Genomic DNA, 26,228 nt, shown 5'->3' on the forward strand with positions numbered 1-26,228 from the left:
AAACGCACAAAACCAGATCTGTGTTGTACTTTTGTTTCTAAATGTTTTCATTGATTTGTGTGATGGATCCGCCCCCAGCCATGCCCTGCAGAGAAATATCCATCACGCAGAGCACAAGTGAGGCGGAACATAACCATTGGGGGAGGGGCTTCAGCAGGTAATTTCTGCACACAGATACAGCTGGCCAGGAATGTGATAGGCTGGTGTGTGTATATGTATCAGTCACTGCCACTCGGACAAGAAGGCACCAGGTTTACACACTTGACAATGAATAACTGCTGACAGCAATTCACCTCACACAACAATACTCATGCTAGCTACACACAATGCAATTTTCTGACAGATTTATTGTCAGATCGACTATTTCCAATATGTCTGATTTGATTTCCGATCGATTTCCCATAGAAGTGAACAGAAAATCAATCAGACTTGTTGGAAATAGTTGATCTGACAGTAAATCTGTCAGAAAATTGCATTGTGTGTACCTAGCATTACAGATCTAAAGTAGCTTTCTCCTATAGAGGCAGAATTCCGTACTTCTCCTGCTAGAGCTGGGAGGAGTTAGTGATAAGATTGGCATCGGTTTTATTTAGACATAGACAATCTATTACCTGAAAAACTGTTATTATGGAGCACATAATGTGCAAAATAAAAGAATACATTGTGAAAATCGAAATGTGGAAAGGGTCACTGTGTGTCGCTGCCAATAATCACTGATGGTCTGTTGAAAAAAAGCTAAAAAATAAAAATTGCATAATTCCATCCTGGCCAAAATGAACTTCATATAGTGAGCAAATTTATAAATGGTAAGATGTCAAAAATTCTGCTAGAGAAGGAGCAGAGAAAGAAGAGAGAGAAAGAAACATGAGGCATGCTGGGAGGAGATGATGAGAGAGGAAAGAAACATGAGGCATGCTGGGGGAGATGAGAGCGCGAGAGAGAGAAAGAAACATGAGGCATGCTGGGGGAGATGAGAGAGAGATAACGCAAAATTGTATACTCACCTTCGGTAATTTTCCTTTCCTTTAGAGGTCCATGGCAGCCTTACTACGGGGTTAATCCCGCCCCTTAACCCCTACAGGGGTATAAATTTGTAGCCCTTCCCACTCTCAGGTGCTTTTTTGCTAGTCCATCACTGACTGAATTAACTAGGGTGGGACCTCCGTAGGCTGCCATAGACCTCGAAAGGAAAGGAAAATTACCGAAGGTGAGTATACAATTTTCCGTTTTCCTTTCCATTTCCATGGCAGCCTTACTACGGGGATTTCTATAGATTAAAATAAAATGGAGGGCAAGTTATGCATCAAACAAAAAAAGTTTAATCCGTAACATAAGTAACAGAACATAAATTGTACATTACTTTCAAATATATGCTTGAAATTTGTAGTACGGTTAACAGAGTTTAGTATCTTTAATGGCAGATAAGACTCCCCTACCGAACTCTACCGTTGATAGCTCCCCTGGATGTACTCTATAGTGGGACATGAACGTGTTCTCCGACGTCCAATTTGCAGCCCTGCAGATAACCTCTGGAGACACTTTCACCAATGCAGCCCAAGAGGAAGCGATTGACCGAGTAGAATGGGCTGTGACCTCCTGAGGTGGTGTAACCCCCCTGATTCTGTATGCAGTCCTGATAGCCCTGACCAACCATGTGGCTATGGTCCTGGTTGTCGCCGGGTGACCCTTTTTATAGCCATTAGGGATCACGAACAATCTTCTAGTTAGGCGGAACTCACTTGTGCGTTCTATATAGTTCTTTAGAAGTAATGGAACATCCAGAGCGTTAGGAGATTCAAGATTGATGTCTGAAAAGGATGGTAGATTCCATTCCTGGTTGAAGCGGAATTGTGTGGCCACCTTTGGAATAAACTCGTCCACTGGTCTAAGGGTTACGCGATCCGGGAAGAACTGTATTCGGTGGGTCACAACTAAGTGCCTGCAACTCAGACACCCTCCTTGCCGAGGAAATAGCCGTTAGGAGGACTATTTTGAGAGTGAGGTTGAATATGGAACACTCCTGCAGGGGTTCAAAAGGTGCTCCAGCCAGACCTTTCAGCACCAGGGGTAAATCCCACTGAGGGTACCAGTTCCTCCTAGGTGGTCTAATCTTTACAACGGCCTGCATGAACTGGACTACCAGAGGTTTCACGGCCCACCTGTGATGCGTGAGCGCTGATATTGCTGATATTTGCGTTTTAATAGTACTGTAGGCGAGTTCTAAGTTTAGTCCCCTTTGCAGGAAGTCTAAAATATTATTGACTAATGGTGGAAATATTCAGCGCCTTTTCCTCCAGAAACAGCAGGAAACGCTTCCAAGTCCTATGAAATGTACTGTTGGTGGTTGGTTTCCTGGACCTTAGTAAAGTGTCTATTACCTCAGCTGAGCAGCCTAGTTCCCGTAGTCTCCCTCTCTCAGCCTCCATGCCGTCAAATTGAGTATTTGCGGGTGAGGATGAATTAATCGGTTCTGTGTTAAGAGGTCTTTTACACAAGGCAGAGTGATCGGTGTCGTGGTAGATAGTTTCTGTAGCAACGGGAACCATGGTCTGCGGGGCCAGTAGGGGGCTATCTTGATTACTATTGCCTGTTCCTGTTGTACCTTCCTCAAAACCCTGTGTATCAATGGGATTGGCGGGAAGATGTATGCCATGTGAAAGTTCCAAGGGAGCGAGAGAGCGTCCCAACCCGCTGCTTGCGGGTATCTGCACCTCGAGAAGACAGTCTGGCACTTGGTGTTCCATGGGGTGGCCATTAAGTCGGCTTGGGGAACTCCCCATGCTTTGCAGATGTTTGGTATACTTCCTCCTTGAGACTCCACTCCTTGTTGTCTATCCAGGAGCGACTTAACGAGTCTGCCACCTGATTCCTCACTCCCGGTATGTGCACCGCCTGTAAATGTAGCAGGTTTTGTTGATCCCATTCCATTACTGGTTCTAACTCCCTGAGAAGCGTACGGCTGCGAGTGCCCCCCTGATTCTGGATGTATGCTACGGCGGTGGTGTTGTCCATCCTCAGCAATACTCTCCTGCCTCTGATTCTGCTGGCAAAGTATTTGAGGGCTTCGAACGCTGCCCTCATCTCCAGGATATTGGCTGGGACCTGTGCCACGTTCTGTTCCCATCTGCTCTGAGCGTAGTGGCATTCCGTATGGGCACCCCAGCCCCAAAGGCTGGCATCTGAGGTTATGATGACTGGTGGTTCCATGATCAGTTGATGGTGATTCATGAGATTCTGTGTGCACAGCCACCATGTCAACTTCTGTTTGGTGTGTGGCAAGATTAATATCTGCTGATGATAATCGACCCCGGTCCATTGATCGAGGAACGTTTTCTGCAGGTGCCTCATGTTCCAACGTGCCCATTTCACCATGGGAATTACCGATGTCAGGGTTCCCAGTACTACTAGACACTGTCTTGCCGATAGGTATGTTACCTCCTTGACTTCCGTCACCATTGAAATTATCCTTGCCACCTTCTGTTCTGGCAATGATACCGCATTCTCTCGAGTGTCCAGCTTCGCCCCCAAGAAGATAATTGACTGGGTTGGATGTAACTGGCTCTTGTCCCAGTTTACTAGCCAGCCAAACTGGTTGAGTGTCTGTAGCAAAATTGACCTGTGTCGATACAGCTCTCCCTCTGACGATGCTACTAGCAGTATATCATCGAGATAATGATGAATATGGAGCCCCTGTTGACGCAGCAATGCCATTAGTGTTACTAAGATCTTCGTGAAGGTTCTGGGGGCAGTGCAGATGCCGAATGGTAATACCTGGAACTGGTAGTGAGCAGTTCCAACAGCGAACCTGAGATACTTTTGAAATGATTTTCGAATTGGAACGTGCAAGTACGCGTCGGCCAAGTCCACCGACAGGAGCCAGTCCCTTAACTGTATTGTTGGAATAATAGTCTGCAACGACTCCATTCGGAACTTGTCCTGCAGTATAAGATCATTCAATATGCGTAGGTCTAAGACGGGTCTTAACTGACCCGACTTCTTCGTCACGAAAAATAGAGGGGAGTAGATCCCCTCTAATCTTTCCGCTGGTGGTACTTGTACAATCGCCCTCTTTAGAAGCAATTCTTCTATATAATCTCTGAGTACCTGCGCCTTCTGAGGTGATTTTGGAATTGTCGTAGCCTTGAAAAGTGTATGCGGAGGATGCTCTTTGAACGTCCATGCATGACCATGTGCCAACGTACTGGTCACCCAGTTGTCTTTTATCTTTTCCGCCCATAGGTGTACAAACCTCTGGAGCCGTCCTCCTACCGGCTCCAGAGAGGCGGACTTGATCTCAGAATGATTTATTATTTGAAGCGCTGGGGTTAGCATTACGCTGTTTATTGAATTTCGCCAGTGTGGACTGCGTTCCCTGCCAGTTTTTCCGAAAGGACTGATTGTTCCTTGTAGGGCGGAAGTCTCTTGGCTTGCTCTGAAATGATCTCTTATCGTTAGGCCTGAATCTCCTCTGTCTCCTGTCCTGGGGGAGAAGGCCCGATTTGCCGCCAGTTACCCTGGATATGGCCGAAAAGGTTCTTGCCGTCATAAGGTATCCTACACCAGGAGGTCTTTGAATTCCCGTCGGCTGACCAAGGTCTTAACCACAACGCCCTCTTTGCCGTAACCGAATGAATTATGCCTCTAGTGTTTCCTCTGATTATATCAAATGCTGCTTCACTAATGAAGTCAGCCGCCACCCTGAATTCTTCCATAGAATCCGATAAGGTCTTGCGATCCACATTGGATTGAATCGCCCCATCCAGGTTATCAGCCCATGCTCTAATTGCACGAGATACGGAGGTGAGGGCTATGGACGGTTTACATGCGCCTCCGACTGCCGCATACATCTTCCTGAGATCAAAATCTACCTTACGTTCCAAAGGCTCACGGAAAGATACAGCGTCCTCTAATGGTAAAGTCACATGTTTTGCCAGGTGCATAACAGAAGCGTCTACCGCTGGCGGGGTATCCAATTGAGTGATAATCTCCCCCTCCATAGGGTAAAGCTTAGATAGCTTATTGGACATGGACATCTTCCTATCAATCTTCCCCCATTCTTCCTGAATTAACTCCGTGACCTCTTCCATTACTGGGAAGGCTACTGGTTTCTTTTTAAGGTGTGGATAATATCGTTTAACTTTTGTAGGGGGCTCTTCCTGCTCTTCCCACTGTATGGCCTCTCTAACCGATCTGACAAAGGGGTCCACTAAAGAGAAATCAAACCCCAAAGCAAGATTTTCCGCTTCATCCTGCCCCATATAACTGGAAGAACCTTCCGTTCCTCTGGATTCTTGAAAAGTACCATGAGACACAGAGTGTTCTGCCAGTGATTGCTGAACAATATCACAAACTAGTGCGGGTAAGTCCTGAACAGGTTCTTCCTCCATAGGAATAGTGTAGAAACAGTCCGCGCATACAAGCTTCCCTGGCATACAGATCTGTCCACATGCCCAGCAGGGTTTGGTCTTCTGTGGACGGGAGTCCGATGTAGACCTCTTGTAAGACTGCGTTTTCCATGATCTGCTGGATCGTGCGGATGAATCCTTCCTATGCGCTGCAGAATCTTCTACTTGCTCAATCTGGCTGTGTAGAAGTAGAGAAAACAGAAATAAATATTTCTGTTAGTTGCTACTAAGACTGCCTAAAATAATGATTTCAAAGGAATTGACATGAGACAACCGTGCCTACCTATCTTCATATGCCTGATCTGTTTCGCGGGCGGCAGCAGCATCCTCCATTCTCCTTCAGCAACGCTAAAAGACAACAGGGAAAGCCATTAGGAGCGTGTTGAATAGGTGGATAATAATGCACATAAGAGGGAGTTTGTACCTCTAACCCGGTGTAGTCAACTTTGGTAACTTCCTGGTCTTCCAAAGACAGTCAATACCCCTGTCCTGCAACAAAAGATTTTCCACCTTAGGCTGTGTCATAATATGTTCTGCTTTAGAACGCAGTGTTTAACCCCGCACATACCTCTACCCGTATCACGCAGGGTTGTGGAGTGGGTTGAGAGAACCTCCAACGAGCAGCCCGTCTCCTAGCGCGTCCCCCTCAGACTGCGCTGGCTGACAGCATTGCCGTCCTTACATAGTATTCCTCCGCAACCTGGAAGTAGATGCGACCCGGAAGTTGAACACACGGAGCCTTCTCTGCCGCCCGCTCGTTTCGCGCCGGTTTACAGCGCTCTCCGCCCAAAGAAGACCACCCCCAGAAAGATCAGGCCAGAAAGAGGGGGACTCCACCGCCTAGAGCTGTTTAAGCTCAAACAGCGGGGCCTCACGCAGCTTAGGCTGGCTGCATGGATGCTGTATTACGTATACAGCAAGGTAGGCACACAAAAAAAAAAAAACGCTTAGAATAATAAAAAAAAAAAGTATAAGTTAAATGACAGTCCTGTAGGTAGGACGAAGAAAAAAAGCACCTGAGAGTGGGAAGGGCTACAAATTTATACAGACAGGTCCTGTAAGGGTTAAGGGGCGGGATTAACCCCGTAGTAAGGCTGCCATGGAAATGGAAAGGAAAAAGAAACATGAGGCATGCTGGGGGAGATGAGAGAGAGAGAAAGAAACATGAGGCATGCTGGGGGAGATAAAAGAGAGAGAAAGAAACATGAGGCATGGTGGGATGAGATGAGAGAGAGAGAAAAGAAACATGGGGCATGCTGGGGGAGATGAGAGAGAGAGAAAGAAACATGAGGCATGCTGGGGGAGATAAAAGAGAGAGAAAGAAACATGAGGCATGCTGGGGGAGATAAAAGAGAGAGAAAGAAACATGAGGCATGGTGGGATGAGATGAGAGAGAGAGAAAAGAAACATGCGGCATGCTGGGGGAGATGAGAAAGAAACATGAGGCATGCTGGGGAGATGAGAGAGAGAAAGAAACATGAGGCATGCTGGGGGAGATGAGAGAGAAAGAAACATGAGGCATGCTGGGGGGAGATGAGAGAGAGAAATATGAGGCATGCTGGGGGAGATGAGAGAGAAAGAAACATGAGGCATGCTGGGGGGAGATGAGAGAGAGAAATATGAGGCATGCTGGGGAAATGAGATTAATATGTAAACGTAGTAGTGGCAGCGCTAGTGGAGTACCACAGTCACGCTATGAACATATCACACAGCAGTTAAGAGCAGCACGCATAACTTAAAAGTTGTACGCTATGTAGATTCAAAGGTAAAATCAAGCTTTCTAAAAAAAAAAAAAAAAAATCTTTATCTGGGGTTTCCTAGAGCCCCTGGCAGCTTATATGTCCCTCGCCGTAACTTCGCTCCCAGCTGGGGTCCCCTCCATTGCTGATGTTGACCTGGCGAGGTTGGCGGCTTCTGCGCCTGCACAAACGCGCATATGTGCCTCTCGCGGTCACACTCCTGCAGATGGGAGCGTTCTGTGCAGGTGCAGTACGACCTCACCAAGTCAGCAACGGAGGGGGAGATCCGCTGGGAGCGGAGTTGCAGCGATGGAGACATTAGCTGCCAGGGGCTCTAGGAAGCCCCAGGTAAGTAGATCTGGGTTTTTTTTTGTTTGTTTTTTTAAAGCCTGATGTTTCCTTTAAAGAGACTCTGTGACAAAATGTTGAGCCTTATTTCTTCTATCCTATAAGTTCCTATAGCTGTTCTAATGTGCTCTGTCTTCCTGCAGCCTTTCCTAGTTGCACAGTGGCTTTGTTCTCTCTGTTATATGATCTAATCTTCTCTCCTCTGTCGGGTCTGCTCAGGCTGGAATGTGCTGTGCTGCTTGTGATTGAATAGAAGCTATACACACCCTCTCCAGGCCCCCTGCACACTCTGTATGACACACACTGAGCTACTCTCAGCCTATCACTTGCTATGTCTTTTGTTTGTAAACACTGCATAAAAATGGCAATTACAAGCCAGGATTGCAGCAGGGAGTGGCAGAAACAGCACAAAGGGGCCCAGGAGAACATAATTAATAGAATGGTATTATTTTTATTGTAAGAATTTTACAGTACAGATTCTCTTTTACAGTGTTCCCCAACCCTGTCCTCAAGGCCCACCAACACTGTATGTGTTGTATAAATCCACAGAGGTAGTTAATCAGCTCTACTGCAACACTAATTACCTCCCCTGTGATTGTGTGTGGTTTCCTGCAAAACACGCACTGTTGGTGGGCCTTGAGGACAGGGTTGGTGAACTCTGATTTAATGCACTCACAGTGGGATGCGAAAGTTTGGGCAACCTTGTTATTCTTCATGATTTTCCTGTATAAATCGTTGATTATTAGGATAAAAAATGTCAGTTAAATATATCACATAGGAGACACACACAGTGATATTTGAGAAGTGAAATGAAGTTTATTAGATTTACAGAAAGTGCACAATAATTGTTGAAATAAAATTAGGCAGGTGCATACATTTGGGCACTGTTGTCATTTTATTGATTCCAAAACCTTTAGAACTAATTATTGGAACTCAAATTGGCTTAGTAAGCTCAGTGACCCCTGACCTACATACACAGGTGAATCCAATTATGAGAGAGTATTTAAAGCGGAATATAACCCTGCATTTCAACTTTGCTCTAAAACATTATTTACAGTATATTATATGCAACCAGCATTTTTTTTTACTAGACCAGCATTGGAAGGGTTACACAGAGTTACACAGAGCTTTAAAGTTCCTGGAGAGAACTGCAGATGCATCCAAAGCTAACATAGATACATTTTGTTTACATAAATGCATCTAAGTGTGGAATGTTACTCACTCTCTCTGACTGAGAAGGAGCTGGAGGACAGCCAAAGAGTGTGTAACATTTATCACTTGTTACATTCTATTTAGTTAAATGTATCTATCTGAACTTCTGCATATCTCTCCACGGAACTTTAAACCTCTGTGTGTAACACTTCCAATGCTGGTCTAGTAAAAAAAAATGCTGGTTGCATATAATATGCTGTAAATAATGTTTTAGAGCAAAGTTGAAATGCAGGGTTATATTCCGCTTTAAGGGGGTCAACTGTACGTTTCTCTCCCCTTTAAATTTTCTCTGAAGTGTAGCAATATGGGGGTCTCAAAACAACTCTCAAATGACCTGAAGACAAAGATTGTTCACCATCATGGTTTAGGGGAAGGATACAGAAAGCTGTCTCAGAGATTTCAGCTGTCTGTTTCCACAGTTGGTAACAACTATTGAGGAAATGGAAGACCACAGGCTCAGTTCAAGTTAAGGCTTGAAGTGGCAGACCAAGAAAAATCTCAGATAGACAGAAGTGACAAATGGTGAGGACAGTCAGAGTCAGCCCACAGACCAGCACCAAAGACCTACATCATCATCTTGCTGCAGATGGAGTAACTATATATCGTTCAACAATTCGGCACACTTTACACAAGGAGATGATGTATGCAAGAGTGAAGCAGAGGAAGCCTTTTCTGCATTCACAGCACAAACAGAGCCGTTTGAGGTATGCTAAAGCACATTTGGACAACCCAGCTTCATTTTGGAATAAGGTGCTGTGGACTGATGAATCTAAAAATTGAGTTATTTGGGCATAACAAGGGGCGTTATGCATGGAGGAAAAAGAACACAGCATTCCAAGAGAACACCTGCTACCTACAGTAAAATGTGGTGGTTCCACCATGCTGTGGGGCTGTGTGGCCAGTGCAGGGACTGGGAATCTTGTCAAAGTTGAGGGACACATGGATTCCACTCAGTATCACTATCAGCAGATTCTGGAGACCAATGACCACTGACCAGTGACAAAGAACAATGGAGACCAATGACCAGATCAGTGACAAAGCTGAAGCTGCGCTGGGAGTGGATCTTTCAACAAGACAACGACCCTAAACACTGCTCAAAGTCCACTAAGGCATTCATGCAGAAGAACAAGTACAATGTTCTGCAATGGCCATCTCTATCCCCAGAGTTGAATATAATTGAAAATCTGTCGTGTGAGTTAAAGAGAGCTGAATGAAGTAGAGAAGTTTTGTAAAGAGGAATGGTCCAAAATACCTTCAACCAGAATCCAGACTCTCATTGGAACCTACAGGAAGCGTTTAGAGGCTGTAATTTCTGCAAAAGGAGGATCTACTAAATATTGATTTCATTTCTTTTTTTGTGGTGCCCAAATGTATGCACCTGCCTAATTTTGTTTAAACAATGATTGCACACTTTCTGTAAATCCTATAAACTTCGTTTCACTTCTCAAATAGCACTGTGTGTGTCTCTTATATGATATATTTTTTACTGACATTTTTTACCGTAACAACCAATGATTTATACAGGAAAATCATGACACTTAACAAGGTTGCCCAAACTTTCGCATCCCACTGTAATTTAATGGATCAAGCCCATAGGAAGGAAAGAAACACGAGGAATGCTGGGAGATGATTAGAGAGTGGAAAGAAACATGAGGTATGCTGGGAGATGAATGAGAGGGGAAAGAAATGTGAGGCATAATGAGAGGAAAATGACAGAGAGGAAAAAATGCATGCTGGGTGAGATGATAGAGAGGAATAAGACATGCTGAGGGAGATGAGCTAGAGAGAGAGGAAAGAAACACGAGGCACGCTGGGAGGAGATGAGAGAGAGAGGAAAGAAACATGAGGAATGCTATGGTAGATGAGAAAGACAGGAAAGAAACATGAGGCATGCTGGGGGAAATGAGAGAGAGGAAAGAAACATGAGGCATGCTGGGGGAAATGAGAGAGAGGAAAGAAACATGAGGCATGCTGGGGGAAATGAGAGAGAGGAAAGAAACATGAGGCATGCTGGGGAAAATGAGAGAGAGGAAAGAAACATGAGGCATGCTGAGAGGAGATGAGAGAGAGAGAGAGAGAGAGAGAGAGAGAGAGAGAGAGAGAGAGAGAGAGAGAGAGAGAGAGAGAGAGAGAGAGAGAGAGAGAGAGAGAGAGAGAGAGAGAGAGAGAGAGAGAGAGAGAGAGAGAGAGAGGCTCAGAGGAAAGAAAGATGAAGCATGCTGGGGGGAGATGATAGAGAGAGGAAAGAAACATGAGGCATGCTGGGGGAGATGAGAGAAGGGAAAGAAACATGAGGCATGCTGGGGGAGATGAGAGAGAGGAAAGAAACATGAGGCATGCTGGGAGGAGATGAGAGAGAGGAAAGAAACATGAGGCATACTGGGCGAGATGAGAGAGAGGAAAGAAACATGAGGCATGCTGGGGGAGATGAGAGAGAGGAAAGAAACATGAGGCATGCTGGGAGGAGATGAGAGAGAGGAAAGAAACATGAGGCATACTGGGGGAGATGAGAGAGAGGAAAGAAACATGAGGCATGCTGGGGGAAATGAGAGAGAGGAAAGAAACATGAGGCATGCTGGGGGAAATGAGAGAGAGGAAAGAAACATGAGGCATGCTGGGGGAAATGAGAGAGAGGAAAGAAACATGAGGCATGCTGAGAGGAGATGAGAGAGAGAGAGAGAGAGAGAGAGAGAGAGGCTCAGAGGAAAGAAAGATGAGGCATGCTGGGGGGAGATGATAGAGAGAGGAAAGAAACATGAGGCATGCTGGGGGAGATGAGAGAAGGGAAAGAAACATGAGGCATGCTGGGGGAGATGAGAGAGAGGAAAGAAACATGAGGCATGCTGGGAGGAGATGAGAGAGAGGAAAGAAACATGAGGCATACTGGGGGAGATGAGAGAGAGGAAAGAAACATGAGGCATACTGGGGGAGATGAGAGAGAGGAAAGAAACATGAGGCATACTGGGGGAGATGAGAGAGAGAGAGAGAGAGAGAGAGAGAGTGAGGAAAGAAACATGAGGCATGCTGGGGGAGATGAGAGAGAGAGGAAAGAAACATGAGGCATCATGCTGGGGGAGATGAGAGAGAGAGAGGAAAGAAACATGAGGCATGCTGGGGAGATGAGAGAGAGAGAGAGAGGAAAGAAACATGAGGCATGCTATGGTAGATGAGAAAGACAGGAAAGAAAAAATGAGGCATGCTAGGGGGAGATGAGAGAGAGGAAAGAAACAGGAGGCATACTGGGGGAGATGAGAGAGAGGTAAGAAAAATGAGGCATGCTTGGGGAGATGAGAGAGAGAAAGAAATATGAGACATGCTGGGAGGAGATAAGAGATGAAAGAAACATGAGGCATGCTGGGAGGAGATGAGAGAGGAAAGAACAAAAGGAAAATGAGGCATGCTGGGTGACAGCAGCACCCCAGTACTGGGCTAGAGAGGACCTATCACATTACATGGGATGATGGCCAGGTGAATGGTGCAGCTGTGCTATACCAGCCCCTCCCCAGGTGAAGCTTGTCCAGCAGCTGTTTGAGCAGTATGGGAGCGCCAGGCGGAAGCAGGAAATTTGGGCGCATGAGGCAGGTGGACAAAAAGGGCGCCGCCATTCACTCCCATAATAAATATCGTTTAATCGGCGCCCAACAGGAAAAAAGGGCGCCGGAGAAAAATAACGTTTTAAAAGCGGCGCCCGGAGACTTTTAATGTTTTATAACTGTTTCTCATGATTACACATTATTTAATGATTTATAATTTTTTAAACATTATTTTTAAACGAAAAACAGTACAATATTTTTTAAAACATTACTTTTAAAGGAAAAACCGTACAATTTTTTTTTTTTTTACATTTTTAAACGAAAAACCGCACCATATTTTTTAAAAACGTTATTAATGCTTATCACAGGGGGGGTCTTAGGTTTAGGCACCACCAGGGGGGTCTTAGGTTTAGGCACCACCAGGGGGGTCTTAGGGTTAGGCACCAACAGGGGGGTCTTAGGGTTAGGCACCAACAGGGGGGTCTTAGGGTTAGGCACCAACAGGGGGGTCTTAGGGTTAGGCACCAACAGGGGGGTCTTAGGTTTAGGCACCAACAGGGGGGTCTTAGGTTTAGGCACCAACAGGGGGGTCTTAGGTTTAGGCACCAACAGGGGGGTCTTAGGTTTAGGCACCAACAGGGGGGTCTTAGGGTTAGGCACCACCAGGGGGGTCTTAGGGTTAGGCACCAACAGGGGGGTCTTAGGGTTAGGCACCAACAGGGGGGTCTAGGGGTTAGGGATAGGTACAGGGAGGGTTCTGTGTGAGAGTAGGGTTAGGTATAGCTTTAGTAAAATTCTTATTAATGTTTTATAAAACGTTATTATCAATTTCAATTTTTAAACAGGGAAGATTAACGTTTTTAAAATTGCCGATTTTATATACATTATTTAATGATTTATAACTTTATAAAACATTATTTTTAAACGAAATATAACAAAAAAATTTTTTTAAACGTTATTCATGATTATCTTTTAAAACCCTGCGCCCTTTTTTCACGTACGCAGCAACAGGCATCCCAGCTCACCATTGTAAAGGCACCAGTGTCTTTTGTACCCTTCACAGAGGCAATTCCAACATTATATGTCGGGACAATAACAAGATTGGGGGGGGGGGGGGGGGGTAAAGAAACTGGTCAGGTGCTGAGTTGTGGCCATTCACCAAGCTGCTTAAAAAGTGTTAACTTGGAATTATTAGAGCTGTTCATTAACTTTACATAACCATAGTCATAGTAATCCAACATGTTAGTTCTCTCACCTTGCAGCGCTGGCTCCCTGGTTCGAATCCCAGCTAGGGATTTATCTGCATGGAGTGTGTCTGTGTGGGATTCCTCCACATCCCAAAAACATATTGATATGTCAATTGGCTTCCACCTAAAATTGGTCCTAGGCTTCGATGGACATTTTACTATGATAGGGATTAGATTGTGAGCTTCTCTGAGGGAAAGCTAGTGACATTACTATATATACTCTACAATGCGCTGTGGAAAATATTGGTGCTATATAAATGCTAAATAATATCAGTGCAAAGCATGGAGTAATATGGCCCTATACAGTAATAATAATACACACAATAAAGTGAAATAAGTCAGCAGTTCCTATACTGACCACAAGATGGAGTTACCCGTAAGAAGAATCATATTTGAGGTCGCAGTGTCCATATTGTCCACAAGATCGAAACCTTTTCTCAAGTGTACAGGAACACTGCATTTCACCAGGATGGAACGCCCATACCGGAAGCTGTGGGGGCAGGGCCGGAAATAGGTAGCAGTTATTGCTAGGACTGGCAGCGGAGGAGGTAATACTATAATTTAATTTTTATTTACAGCCAGTAATCGATCCGGATCTTTGAATCATTTTACTAGCGAAGCAGAACTGGGGGTGAAATGACTAGCAGGATAGGACTTTCCCTGCACTGTACATTCTGTTCAAGCCTGGCTGCTAGTATAGCAAGCTATGTGTCAACTTCACTGATATATTTTACTTTTAGATCTGTTTTAAGACATGATATGTAGACTCCTGCAGGATAATAAGATAACCTTTCCCCACCTAAAGAGAGAGGTTTAGCAAGCAAGGGGCCCTATCCCCTCCAGAGTTAAAGGGAAGATCCGTGCAGACTATAAAAAACAAACTGCACTTACATGGGGCTTCTTTCAGCTCCTGGTAGTCGATCGGTGCCCTCGCCGCAGCTCCTCTCCCTCGCGGCGTCCAGTAATGAAGAAGCGGACTTCGCCAGGTCAGTTTCCGGCTTCTTCATCGCTGGACACCGAGAGGGAGAGAAGCTGCGGCGAGGGCACCGATCGACTACCAGGAGCTGAAAGAAGCCCCAGGTAAGTGCAGTTTGTTTTTTATAGTCTGCGCGAACCTTCCCTTTAAGTTAACAGTCAAGAGTTAATATTTTATGGCCTGCACATCTGATTCTCCCTGAGCATGCTGGGTATTCTGTAAAGCTGCCGCTGTAGTTCTGCAGTGTCGGCACACGTCACGTGGTGCGCTCCTGAGCCCCCGGCATGCAGCCCCCGCTGGAGTCGGACGATGTGTATGACTTCCTGTTTAAGCTGGTTCTGGTCGGGGACGCCGGGGTCGGGAAGACGTGCGTCGTGCAGAGGTTCAAGAGCGGCGTGTTTGTGGAGAGACAGGGCAACACCATCGGGGTGGACTTCAGTACGAAGAGCGTGGAGAGACAGGGCAATAGGGTGAAGGTGAGGGGACTACAACTCCCAGCATATATATATATATATATATATATATATATATATATATATATATATATATATATATATATATATATATATATATGAATGATAGTGGCTGTGTGAGGACACATGGCCTGGCCAGCAGTGATAGTAGGCTTGTGAGTCCAGGAGTTATTAACTTTGTAACCAAAGAGCTGCCTCTACTACTTATGGTGCTGCAACCTGATCCCTCACCCTCAGTGAGCTGAGAGGAGTTGCTTCTCTCACTCCCGAGGTCCCTAACTCTTCGCAGCTCAGCAGAAGCTGCAGTTGCTCACTGTGAACCAAATCACTCCTTCTGATGATCCGGATGATTCGACTCACAAAAAGATCCGAATCGTTCATGATCCGGACAACACTACTGTTTGTCCACACTGCCTGACCCAGGGAAATGTCTCCTGTATCTTCTTATATATCTATCCCAGGAGCCAATCTGCACACAGCAATGGGGGCTTCTATCATTATCCCCCCACACTCCCCCCATGTGTCCTCCATCATCACTGCCTGACCCAGGGGAATGTCTCCTGTATCTTCTTATATACACACCCTAATGTGATTTCCTTCCCAGGAGCCAATCTGCACCCAGCAATGGGGGCTTCTATCATTATCCCCTCCCCCCCATGTGTCCCCCATCATCACTGCCTGACCCAGGGGAATGTCTCCTGTATCTTCTTATATACTCACCCTAATATGATTTCATCCCCAGGAGCCAATCTGCACCCAGAAATGGGGGCTTCTATCATTATTCCCCCACACTCTCACAATGTGGCTTCCATCATCAATCCCCCCCCCCCTGTGTATTCCATCATGGTCCCCACATGTCTTCCATCATCATTGCCCCCCCCAATTTAGTTCACCTTTACTGCCCCTTTTATGGTTACTCATCTTTACCCCAGTCCATGAAGCAGATTTTTCTAAGAAAATTGCTTGCCTGGGAGCAATTCTCACCATGGGGGAAGGCAGTGTGGATGTCAGGGGGAGTCTATGATTTGCAGTTATAACCCTGGTGTGTGTGCACTTATACTGTATATATATATATATATATGTGTGTGAAGGATGAGTCTGGTAACTATCATTGTGTGGGTCAGGTTCCTATAAGGTGTCAGTATGTCACTGTCTATTTCTCCATGCAGAAGTGGCAGTATATAGAAGGACATAATGATGGAGAATCAGCCACCTCTTACATCACCAGGTAAGAGAAGACTTTCTTGTAGAGGAGAGAGCAGTACGGAGAATCCACCTAGATCCATCATCATTTAATAAACCTATAGAGACAATGTATTCAGTCAGTGTGTGTTTCCTACAGATGGATCCAGTAACAGAACCCCACCAAAGAGATCCTCTTTATTCCCAGGATTGTCCACAGGATTATCCCTCCATCCCCCACCATTATCAGGTAGGTGGAACTGAGGGTGTAATATGCTTAAAGGACAACTGAAGTGAGAGGTATATGGAGGCTGTCATGTTTATTTCTTTTTAAGCAATACCAGTTGCCTGGCAGCCCTGCTGACCCTCTGCCTCTAATACTTTCAGCTATAGACCCTGAGCAAGCATGCAGCAGATCATGTGTTTCTGACATTATTGTCAGATCTAAAAGATTAGCTGCAATGCTTGTTTCTGGTGTTATTCAGACACTTCTGCAGCTAAACAGACCAGCAGGGCTACCAGGCAACTGGTATTGTTTAAAAGGAAATAAACATAGCAGCCTCTATAGTCTTCTCACTTCAGTTGCAATTGAAGAGATTGTATCAGAATATAAATTAATTAGTGTTTTTTTGTGTTAAAGTAAACCTGTGAGTAAAATCAAATTAATAGTTAGATACTTACCTAAGTAGTGGGAAGCCTCAGGATGGTCCAGAGGCTTCCCCGATCCTTCCTGAGCCCATCGCTGCTGCCTGGGCCCCTCTTCTTCTCTATGGGTGTGCTGCTGTCCAAGCAAGAGAGCGGCCATACTGTACATGTGTGAGTGAGGTCCACACATGCAGTGTAGCATGAAACTAGATACTAGTGTAGCATGCCTAGAGGAAAAATCTGTTGGACTGGCTCTGCTCTACTGGGCATGTGCAGATCATATTCAAGCATGCAGAGTGCAGCCACACTCATACATGCATGGGGTGTGGTCACAAGTAAAACATTTAAATACTCTCTTAAATATGCTCAGAGCTACCCTGCGCTGGAGCAGAGGGCTGGACATGGATCGGAGAAGCCTCTGAACTGTCCACAGGCTTCCCACTACTGATGTAACTATCTATCGTATATCTTTTATATCACTTCAGGTGTGCTTTAAAGGACACATCCAAGGTGTTTTAAAATTTTAAAAAATCCACTTACCTGGGGCTTTCTCCAGCCCCTGCCAGCCATTCCATGCCCTCGCCGCAGCTCCGATCACAGCTGGCGTCGCGCTGACGTCATCTGGACTGTACTGCGCAGGTGCAGTACTTCTGCACCTGCACAGAACAGCCTGGGTGACGTCCGTGCGACTCAGTGGAACGCAGCAAGATGGAGGAAGATGTCGACCTGACAAGGTCAGCCTCTTCACCGGAGGGGACCGGGAGCCAACGGAGCTGCGGCGAGGGCACAGTTCGATTGCCGGGGGCTGGAGGAAGCCCGAGGTAAATAGATTTCTTTTTTTTTTTTTAACTCCTTGGATCACTCATTTAAATATGTCATTCTCTGTGTTTTGTGGCTTTAGTGTGAAGAACAGATTGATGTAAAACTTGTGGTTAAAGAGGAAGAAGAAGAGATGTCTGTGAGGAGTGAACAGCAATGTATGGGGGAGGGTGACATGATGGGGACAATTAAAGAGGAAGATGAAGAGATGTTTGTGAAGAGTGATCAGCACCCTGTGGAGAAGGGTGACATGATGAGGACAATTAAAGAAGGAGAAGAGCAGACGTATGTGAGGAGTGAACAGCAGTCTATGGAGAAGAGTGACATGATGACTAATATCAAAGCAGATATATCGTCAGTAGATATCTGCACAGGTAAGGAATAAATGCTATATGCTTATATGTTTTACATTTTCATTATGCGTGTAAGATATATAGAGTACATGGCAAGGAAATGAACAGCGCTACTTAAAAACAGACAAGTGCCTACCTGCAAAAGAGTGCAAGCCCCACTTGTGAGATAAAATACACACCTAGCATGCACATGACCTGTCTACCACTGGAGGATGTTGGTTTCCGTAACAGCTTGCATGCAACCTATTAAGTACTCGTCCCTCCCACTGCGAAGAAGTCAATCCTCCATGGGAGGGGACCTAACACTAACTAAATCCTAACCTATGTATATGCATAGCCTGGGTGCGGCTTATCAAGTAAATTTGAAAATTGAAAATTGCGCAAAAGGTGGATCAGCGCATCACCAGGCCGCCTCCGAATGGCCTCGAATCAGAGGTGCGCTGAGCCCCTCCAGTGGTAGACAGGTCATGTGTATGCTCGGTGTGTATTTTATCCCACAAGTGGGGCTTGCACTCTTTTGCAGGTAGGCACTTGTCTGTTTTTAAGTAGCGCTGTTCATTTCCTTGCCATGTACTAATTTAATTCATTTTGGTCAGCTGCTCCCACTTAACAGCTTTGCTTTTGGTGTATATGCAGAGCTTCCGTTTGGGTTCAAGATATATAGAGTGACTGGCAATGGTAGACTCAGCAGATCTTCACATGAGAGAGCGCTCTGCAAGGCTATAAATTCCTTGTGACACAGCACTAGCTTGTGAGTCCGACTGCACACCACATGATCAGCCAGCATAATCCCAGCATTGACACTCCACATCTCTGGAGGATTAAGACTGTGTATCCTGGAAGGAGTGGTGAGATATGCTCCTGTCACCTTGGCCATATGTTCACACACTGTCCCGCAGCATCTTGCCAATACTGGACTATCAGTTAAAATCGTGACCTTGTTTAAATTCCAACTTAGCACCAAGCTAGGAAAAAAAAACAGATTCTAAACCAGGCATGGGCAAACTTGGCCCTCCAGCTGTTAAGGAACTACAAGTTCCACAATGCATTGCAAGAGTCTGACAGCCACAGTTGTTACTCATAAAGACAAATGCATGGTGGGACTTGTAGTTCCGTAACAGCTGGAGGGCCGAGTTTGCCCATGCCTGTTCTAAACCATGTTCTAGCTGAGCTCCTGAAAATATGAGTCATCTAACTTTTTAGCATAACAAAATTGCTTTGCTGCTGTCAGGACCTCTTTATGAACTTGTGTATGCTGAAAGGCTTTACCTTACAAATCCCTCCTTATATCCCAAAGGCCTGGAACCCACTGCAAAACGCTATCGCTAATCGCAAGCACTAGCATTTTGTATGAGCAGTTTGTCAGCGGTTTCATGAGCGTTTTAGGAAGTGATTTTACAAAGTGTATCAATTTGCCAGCGATTGTGTAGCGATTAGCAATTAGCATTTTAAAGTCTGATTGGTCCTTTCAATTAATTTTAATTTTGTTACAGTGTGTGGTAAGGTTAAAACGCTAGGAAAATCGCTCCATGCAGGTTTTAATGAGTGATTAAGCCAGCATTTATATACTTTACATTGAGGCGCCAACGCTCCTAAAATGCTGCATGTCCTGCGTTTGCGATTTGAGGAATCACAAACGCTGCAGTGGAAGTTGCCCCATCCATTAACATTAGCTGAGCGTTTTGGCAAAACGCTAGCATTTTGAATCGCTCCAGAAATGCTCTCAAAACCGCTCTTGTGGGTTCCAGCCCAAAGGGATGAATCAAAATAAATCAAACCTAATGCCTACTCACAGGATTTAAAGGAGAACTGTAGTGAGAGGTATATGAAGGCTGCCATATTTATTTCCTTTTAAGCAATACCAGTTGCCTGGCTGCCCTGCTGATCTATTTGGCTGAAGAAGTGTCTGAATCACACCAGAACAAGCATGCAGCTAATCTTGTCTTATCTGTCAAAATTGTCAGAAAAACCTGATATGCTGCATGCTTGTTCAGGGTCTATGGCTGAAAGTATTAGAGGTGGAGGATCAGCAGGACAGCCAGGCAACTGGTATTGCTTAAAAGGAAATAAATATGGCAGCCTCCATATACCTCTCACTACAGTTCTCCTTTAATGATCTACAGAGACTCTTGGCATCTAAGATCTAAACTACTGTTAGGTTTACCGGAATTAAGCTAATAAGTTACATATGTACTGTGTAACTTACACAACAGCACAATTTAATCAGCAATATTCTTCATCTCCAGGTTAGCAAAAAAAAAAAAAAAAAAACTCAGTTCATCATGTTCAATCTTTGTCTCATCATTCCATAGAATTTTGTTCCTCATGGTCTGAGAGTCCTTTAGATGCCTGTTGGCAAACTCCAGGCAGGCTGCCATGTGCCTTTTACGAAGGAGTGACTTCAATCTGGCCACTCTACCATACAAGCCTGATTGGTGGATTGCTGTAGAGATGGTTGTCCTTCTGGATGGTTCTCCTCTCTCCATAGAGAACCTATGGAGCTCTGACAGTGACCATCGGGTTCTTGGGCACATTATTTACTAAGGCCCTTCTCCCCGATCACTCAGTTTAGATGGCCGGCCAGCTCTAGGAAGAGACCTGGTGGTTTCAAACTTCTTCCACTTACGAATGATGGAGGCCACTGTGCTCATTGGGACCTTCAAAGCAGCAGATATATTTCTTTAACCTTCCCCAGATTTGTACCTTGAGACAATCCTGTCTTGGAGGTTTGCAGACAATTTCTTTGACTTCGTTTGGTTTGTGCTCTGACATGAACTGTCAACTGTGGGACCTTATATATATACACTGATGTATGCCTTTCCAAATCATGTCCAATCAACTGAATATTGCTGATTAACCGCAGGTGGACTCCAATTAAGCTGCAGAAACATCTCAAGGAGGCTCAGAGGAAACAGGCTGAACTAAATTTTGAGCGTCATGGCAAAGGCTCTGAATACTTATGTTCATAAACTTTCTCATTTTTTTTATTTTTAATAAATTTGCCAAAACCTAAAGCAGACTTTTTTCATGTTGTCATTGTGGGGTGTTGTCTGTAGAATTCTGAGGAAGACTGTAACATAATAAAATGCGGAAAAAGCAATGCGCTGTGAATAGTTTCCAGATGCACTGTATACGTCTGACATCTCAAACGAACACTGTCGATTAAAACAACTGTTTTTTAATGCTGTATGTTAGGGCACACATTACCACAAGTACTAGGAGCAATTTCTTTCTTCACACAGCTCTGCCTCTCTGCTGTAAAATCATCCCTCAGTTTTAGATACAAAAAGTATTGGACTCTGCACGACTAGACCATGTTCCTGCAGGGGGGGTTGATATCAACTCCTCAGTGTATAGTTTATTAATCACCTTGCTGAACGAATCTTATTCAGATGGTGGTAAGGGGTCAAAATTCCACCAATGTATGTTTATTGTCTGCACTTCTCTGACTGTTTACAAAGACATTATCAGGGTGTTGATCATTATGTCTCTCCCTCCCAGCATGGACAGCACACAACAGCCTAGGAAGTAGATCCAGCCAGGAGTGTAAGTAAGTAGTAAGTAAGTAGTGTATACATATCTCCCTGGCTGCTAGTTATAATAATACAGCACATCTAGCTACCTGTTAACTCCTCAGGTCAGCCTCCTCCTCAGACTCTCCTGCATGCTTTGACACAGTGAAGTATATTTCTGAGCTGAGTGAGGAATAAAGGATGATTTTAAAGCGGGGAGAGAGAACTGGGTGAATAAAGGGCCCCTAGCACTAGTGGGAATGTGTACCCTAATATAAAAGTCATTTTTATTGATAGTGTTCCTTTATCTACTTTAGCTGCGTGGACTTAATAGTCGCTGCCGTGGTTGCTACAGTCACAGGGACGTGACTATAAAGTCTGTTCCCGGCAGCCCCCAAAGCAGGAAGGATTGGTGTGAGGGGACAGCTTCAAAAAAAAGTTTGCAAACAGATGCAACGTTTATCTCTAAGCATCTCTGTTACATCAGAGCTGCTTTCTGATCTGACAGAATTAAATTAAATTAGGGGCCCTTTTGCACGTAATGCATTGTGTTGAGTTGGGTTGCAGCATGCTTTTTTGCAGATGCCAAAATGTGATGCGATGCAACTCAGTCCAACACGTTAAATGTAAAAGGGCCCTAAATGAAACTTGTGCCCTATCATATTCCTATTTACCCTTTCTATACCCATAGTTAGTTAACCTCACTTTCACTTTTTGCCTTTCTTTTCTTTATTCCCTCTGTCCGTACACATTTCCATATATGTCCCTATCCCCTGCTCTGTACTTTACCTATTGCTAGACTAAACTGAGAAAACCGAAAAAACACTATAATTTCTAAATACATTACTACCCCTATACATTGCACTATGAATATATTTTAATCGCTTACCCGCTGCTTAACGCTTACCCCCCAAAACACAGAATCACTGGCACCAGTGAGATGCTGATGATCAAAGTAAAAGTAAACACACAGGAGCACATTACTTCCTGTTTAATATTCAGTACACAGGCATGTGTGGGAACATCTAGTGGGCAAAAAAGAAAATTTCAAGCAAACTACGTATAAATTACAAAAATAAATAACATCTCCATTAATACTCAAACCTTTATGCCCCCTCACCATTACTATCAACATAAAACACTTGTAAAAAAAAAATGACAGCATTTAATAAAATACATAAATAGTTACCTTAGGGACTCAGCTTTTTTTTTTTTTAATATTTATGTCATGAGGGTATATTACTGTTATTTTTGCAAATAAGGGCTCGTAATTATTTATATAGTATAAAGGAGCACAAAACGGAAAAACACCTGTATTTCCAATGAAAAAACTGTCCCCTTACATTATACTAGGGACATAATTTAAACATTGTAATAACCGGGTCAAAGGTGCAAACAAATTGGGTTTTATCTACCGTAGCACATTTTATTTCTAAACTATAAAAGCTGTAAAGTAAGAAATTATTCATTTTTTCCAACTTTTTTCTCATTCTTCCCTTTAAAATGCATATAAAGTAAAATAATTATTAGAAAATTAGTACCACTCAACAAAGGCCTAATTTGTGACAAAAAACCCCAATGTATTTAGCTGTGATAAGTAGCGGAAAAGTTATTGACAAATTAATGGCAGGAGCATGAAATGTAAAAATTGCTTTGGTTTTTAAGGGGAAAAACCCTTATAAGGGAAGTGGCTAAATGTCTGGTTAACCAGGACAAATAAGCAAATAAAATGTGTGGGTTTTATCTATGATAGCATTATTTATTTCAAAACTATAGTAGATGGAACTTGAGAAGTACTGCATTTTTGTTCATTTTTTTTTCTCCTTTTTCCCCCTTAAAATGCATGGAGAATAAAATAATTACAAAAAAAAATCAACCACAAAAAGCCTAATTTGTGGTGAAAAAACAAGATAGTCTGTAGATCATTAAAGTGTGATAAGTTGCATTCCAGCGGTTCTGTAGGTGTGTTTGGTTTTCAGGGACACCAAAGGGACAATTTGCATATTCAGCAGTGATGCATTGTGGGAGACCTAATATACTCACTCCCACCTGAATAATCACAAAAATCTATTTTGCCTAACTTTCCCGCATAACAAAATGGCTTCGCCACTGTCAGGGCCTCTTTATGAACTCATGTATGCTGACAAGCTTTATCTCACAACATGTATTTTCACTCTCTCCCATCAGGTGGTGCCAAAGAAGCTTCTGAAGGATCACATCCTGTTACCCCAAATATCCCTCCAGGTGTGCACACTGCTGGCAGAGCCAATGATTGGGGTAATTCTCAGGAATCTTCCAGTACAGCAGATACTGTAACAGGTGAAGGCAACAAGAAACTTTCATGTCTGATTTGTAATCAATCTTTTACATCTTATCAGGACCTTATTAAGCACCAAAAAAGTCACAAAGTTCTGCAGCCCTTTTCATGTTCAGAGTGTGGGAAAACTTTCCCTTATAATTCACTCCTTCAGATTCACCAGAGAGCACATACAGGAGAGCGTCCTTATTCATGTTCAGATTGTGGGAAAACATTTACTCAATCCGCAATCCTTCGGAGTCACCAGAGAATACATACAGGAGAGCGTCCTTATTCATGTTCAGAGTGTGGGAAAAAGTTTATTCAATCCGGACAGCTTCAGGCACACCAGAGAACACACAGGGGAGAGCGTCCGTACCCATGTTTAGAGTGTGGGAAAAAGTTTACTTATACAACACACCTTCAGAATCACCAGAAAACACACACAAAAGAGCGGCCTTATTCATGTTCAGAGTGTGGGAAAACATTTACTCTACCTGCAAACCTTCGGACACACCAGAGAACACACACAGGAGAACAACCTTATTCATGTTCAGAGTGTGGGAAAAAGTTTACTCATCACTCAAGCCTTCAGAGTCACCAGAGAGCACACACAGGAGAGCGTCCGTATTCATGTTCAGAGTGTGGAAAAAAGTTTATTCTTCACTCATACCTTCAGAGTCACCAAAGAACACACACAGGAGAGCGTCCTTATTCATGTTCAGAGTGTGGGAAAAAGTTTACTCGCCGCTCAGGCCTTTATGCTCACAAGAACACTCACAAAGGAAAGCATGAGCATCCTTTTTCGTGCTCAGAATGTGGGAAAAAATTCCCTTCTAATTCAGCGCTTCGAGGTCACCAGAAAACACACACAGGAGAGCGTTCTTATTCATGTTCAGAGTGTGAGAAAAAGTTTACTTTTCACTCAAGCCTTCGGAGTCACCAGAGAATACACACAGGAGAGCGTCCTTATTCATGCACAGAGTGCGGGAAAACGTTCATTCAATCCTCAGGCCTTCAGAGACACCAGAGAATACACACAGGAGAGTGTCCTTATTTATGTTCAGAGTGTGGGAAAAAGTTTATTGATAGTTCAAGCCTTCTGAAGCACCAGATAATACACAAAGGAGAACGTCCTTATTCATGTTCAGAGTGTGGGAAAAAGTTTACTCAATCCGGACACCTTCAGACACACCAGAGGAAACACACGGGAGAGTGTCCTTTTCCATGTTCAGAGTGTGGGAAAACATTCCCTTCTAATTCAGAGCTTCGGAGTCACCAGAGAACACACACAGGAGAACGTCCTTATTCATGTTCAGAGTGTGGGAAAAAGTTTACTCATTCCTCAGGCCTTCACGCTCACAAAAGAACTCACATAGGAGAGCCTGCCTTTCCATGTTCATAATGTAAAAAAAAAGATTCATGCTTAACTCAACCCTTCAGGGTCATCTTAAAGTTCACACAGGTGAGTGTTAGCATCCTTTTTCATGCTCGGCGTGTGGTGAAAAGTCTTTTTTAACTCGCAACTTCAAAAGGACCGCAAAACACACAGGAGAGCATCCTTATCCATGTTCAGAGTAGGAAAAAAATCCCTCACTTTTCACACCTTCAAAGACACCAGATAACTCACAACTATAAATGTCCTTATTCAAGTTCGGAGTGTGGAGTAAAATAAATTCAATCCTGAAGCGTTCAGAGACACCAAAGAACTCGCACAGGAGAGTCACTGTCCTTTCTAATTCATATCTTTAGAGACGCCATACATAGGAGAGCATCCATATCCATGTGCAGAGTGTGGGAAAAAATTTACTAACCATGTAAGCCTTCAGAGAAGAACACACATAGGAGATCGTCAGCATGCTTTTTCATGTTCAGCATGTGGGCAAAACATTCCCTTCTAACTCATGCCTTTAATGATACAAGGTCGACTGGCACACCATGTCAATTCTCCAAGCACTTTTATTGTTTGCACAGCATGACAATTGTTTCGGGGCCACGGAGGGTCCCCTTCATCAGATAAAGTGCAGACATATCTGATGAAGGGGACCCTCCGTGGCCCCGAAACAATTGTCATGCTGTGCAAACAACAAACCTGCTTGGAGAATTGACATGGTGTGCCAGTTGACCTTGTATCATTGACATTGGATTGATGTTGCCTTCGCATCGAGACTGAGCACCCAGACTACACACGGTAAGGTGTGCCAATTTTAAACCTGTGATCGCATTCTAACTCATGCCTTTAGAGACACCAGAGAACACACACAACACACCATCATGATTTATCTTCAGAGTATAGGAAAACAGTCTACTGATCACTCATGCTTTCAGGTTTATATGAAAACTCACACAGGAGAGCTTCCTTTCTCATATTCAGAGTGTGGGAAAAATTCCCTTCTTCATCACAGCTTTGTATTCACCAAAGCATCTACACAGGAGATCGTCCTCATTCATGTTAAGATGGCTGGAGATGTTTTGTGAAATTTGGTTG

The 26,228-nt window shown here is 44.1% G+C and overlaps 1 protein-coding gene across 1 annotated transcript in view; it reads left to right on the forward strand.

The window, feature by feature from the left end:
- Positions 1 to 13,980: 13,980 nt before the first annotated feature.
- The window catches only part of LOC137537031 (zinc finger protein 420-like), a 39,164-nt gene continuing 26,916 nt past the window's right edge, over positions 13,981 to 26,228 (forward strand). The window contains exons 1-7 of the mRNA XM_068259186.1: positions 13,981 to 14,032; positions 16,103 to 16,161; positions 16,276 to 16,365; positions 17,662 to 17,953; positions 21,434 to 21,478; positions 23,632 to 25,137; positions 25,197 to 25,205. Of these exons, the coding sequence (XP_068115287.1) occupies positions 16,276 to 16,365; positions 17,662 to 17,953; positions 21,434 to 21,478; positions 23,632 to 25,137; positions 25,197 to 25,205 (1,942 nt within the window). The 5' untranslated portion in view covers positions 13,981 to 14,032; positions 16,103 to 16,161. The remainder of the gene's footprint in view (positions 14,033 to 16,102; positions 16,162 to 16,275; positions 16,366 to 17,661; positions 17,954 to 21,433; positions 21,479 to 23,631; positions 25,138 to 25,196; positions 25,206 to 26,228) is intronic.

The sequence above is a fragment of the Hyperolius riggenbachi genome, chromosome 10, assembly GCF_040937935.1.
Source record: "Hyperolius riggenbachi isolate aHypRig1 chromosome 10, aHypRig1.pri, whole genome shotgun sequence".
Taxonomy (NCBI): Eukaryota; Metazoa; Chordata; class Amphibia; order Anura; family Hyperoliidae; genus Hyperolius; species Hyperolius riggenbachi.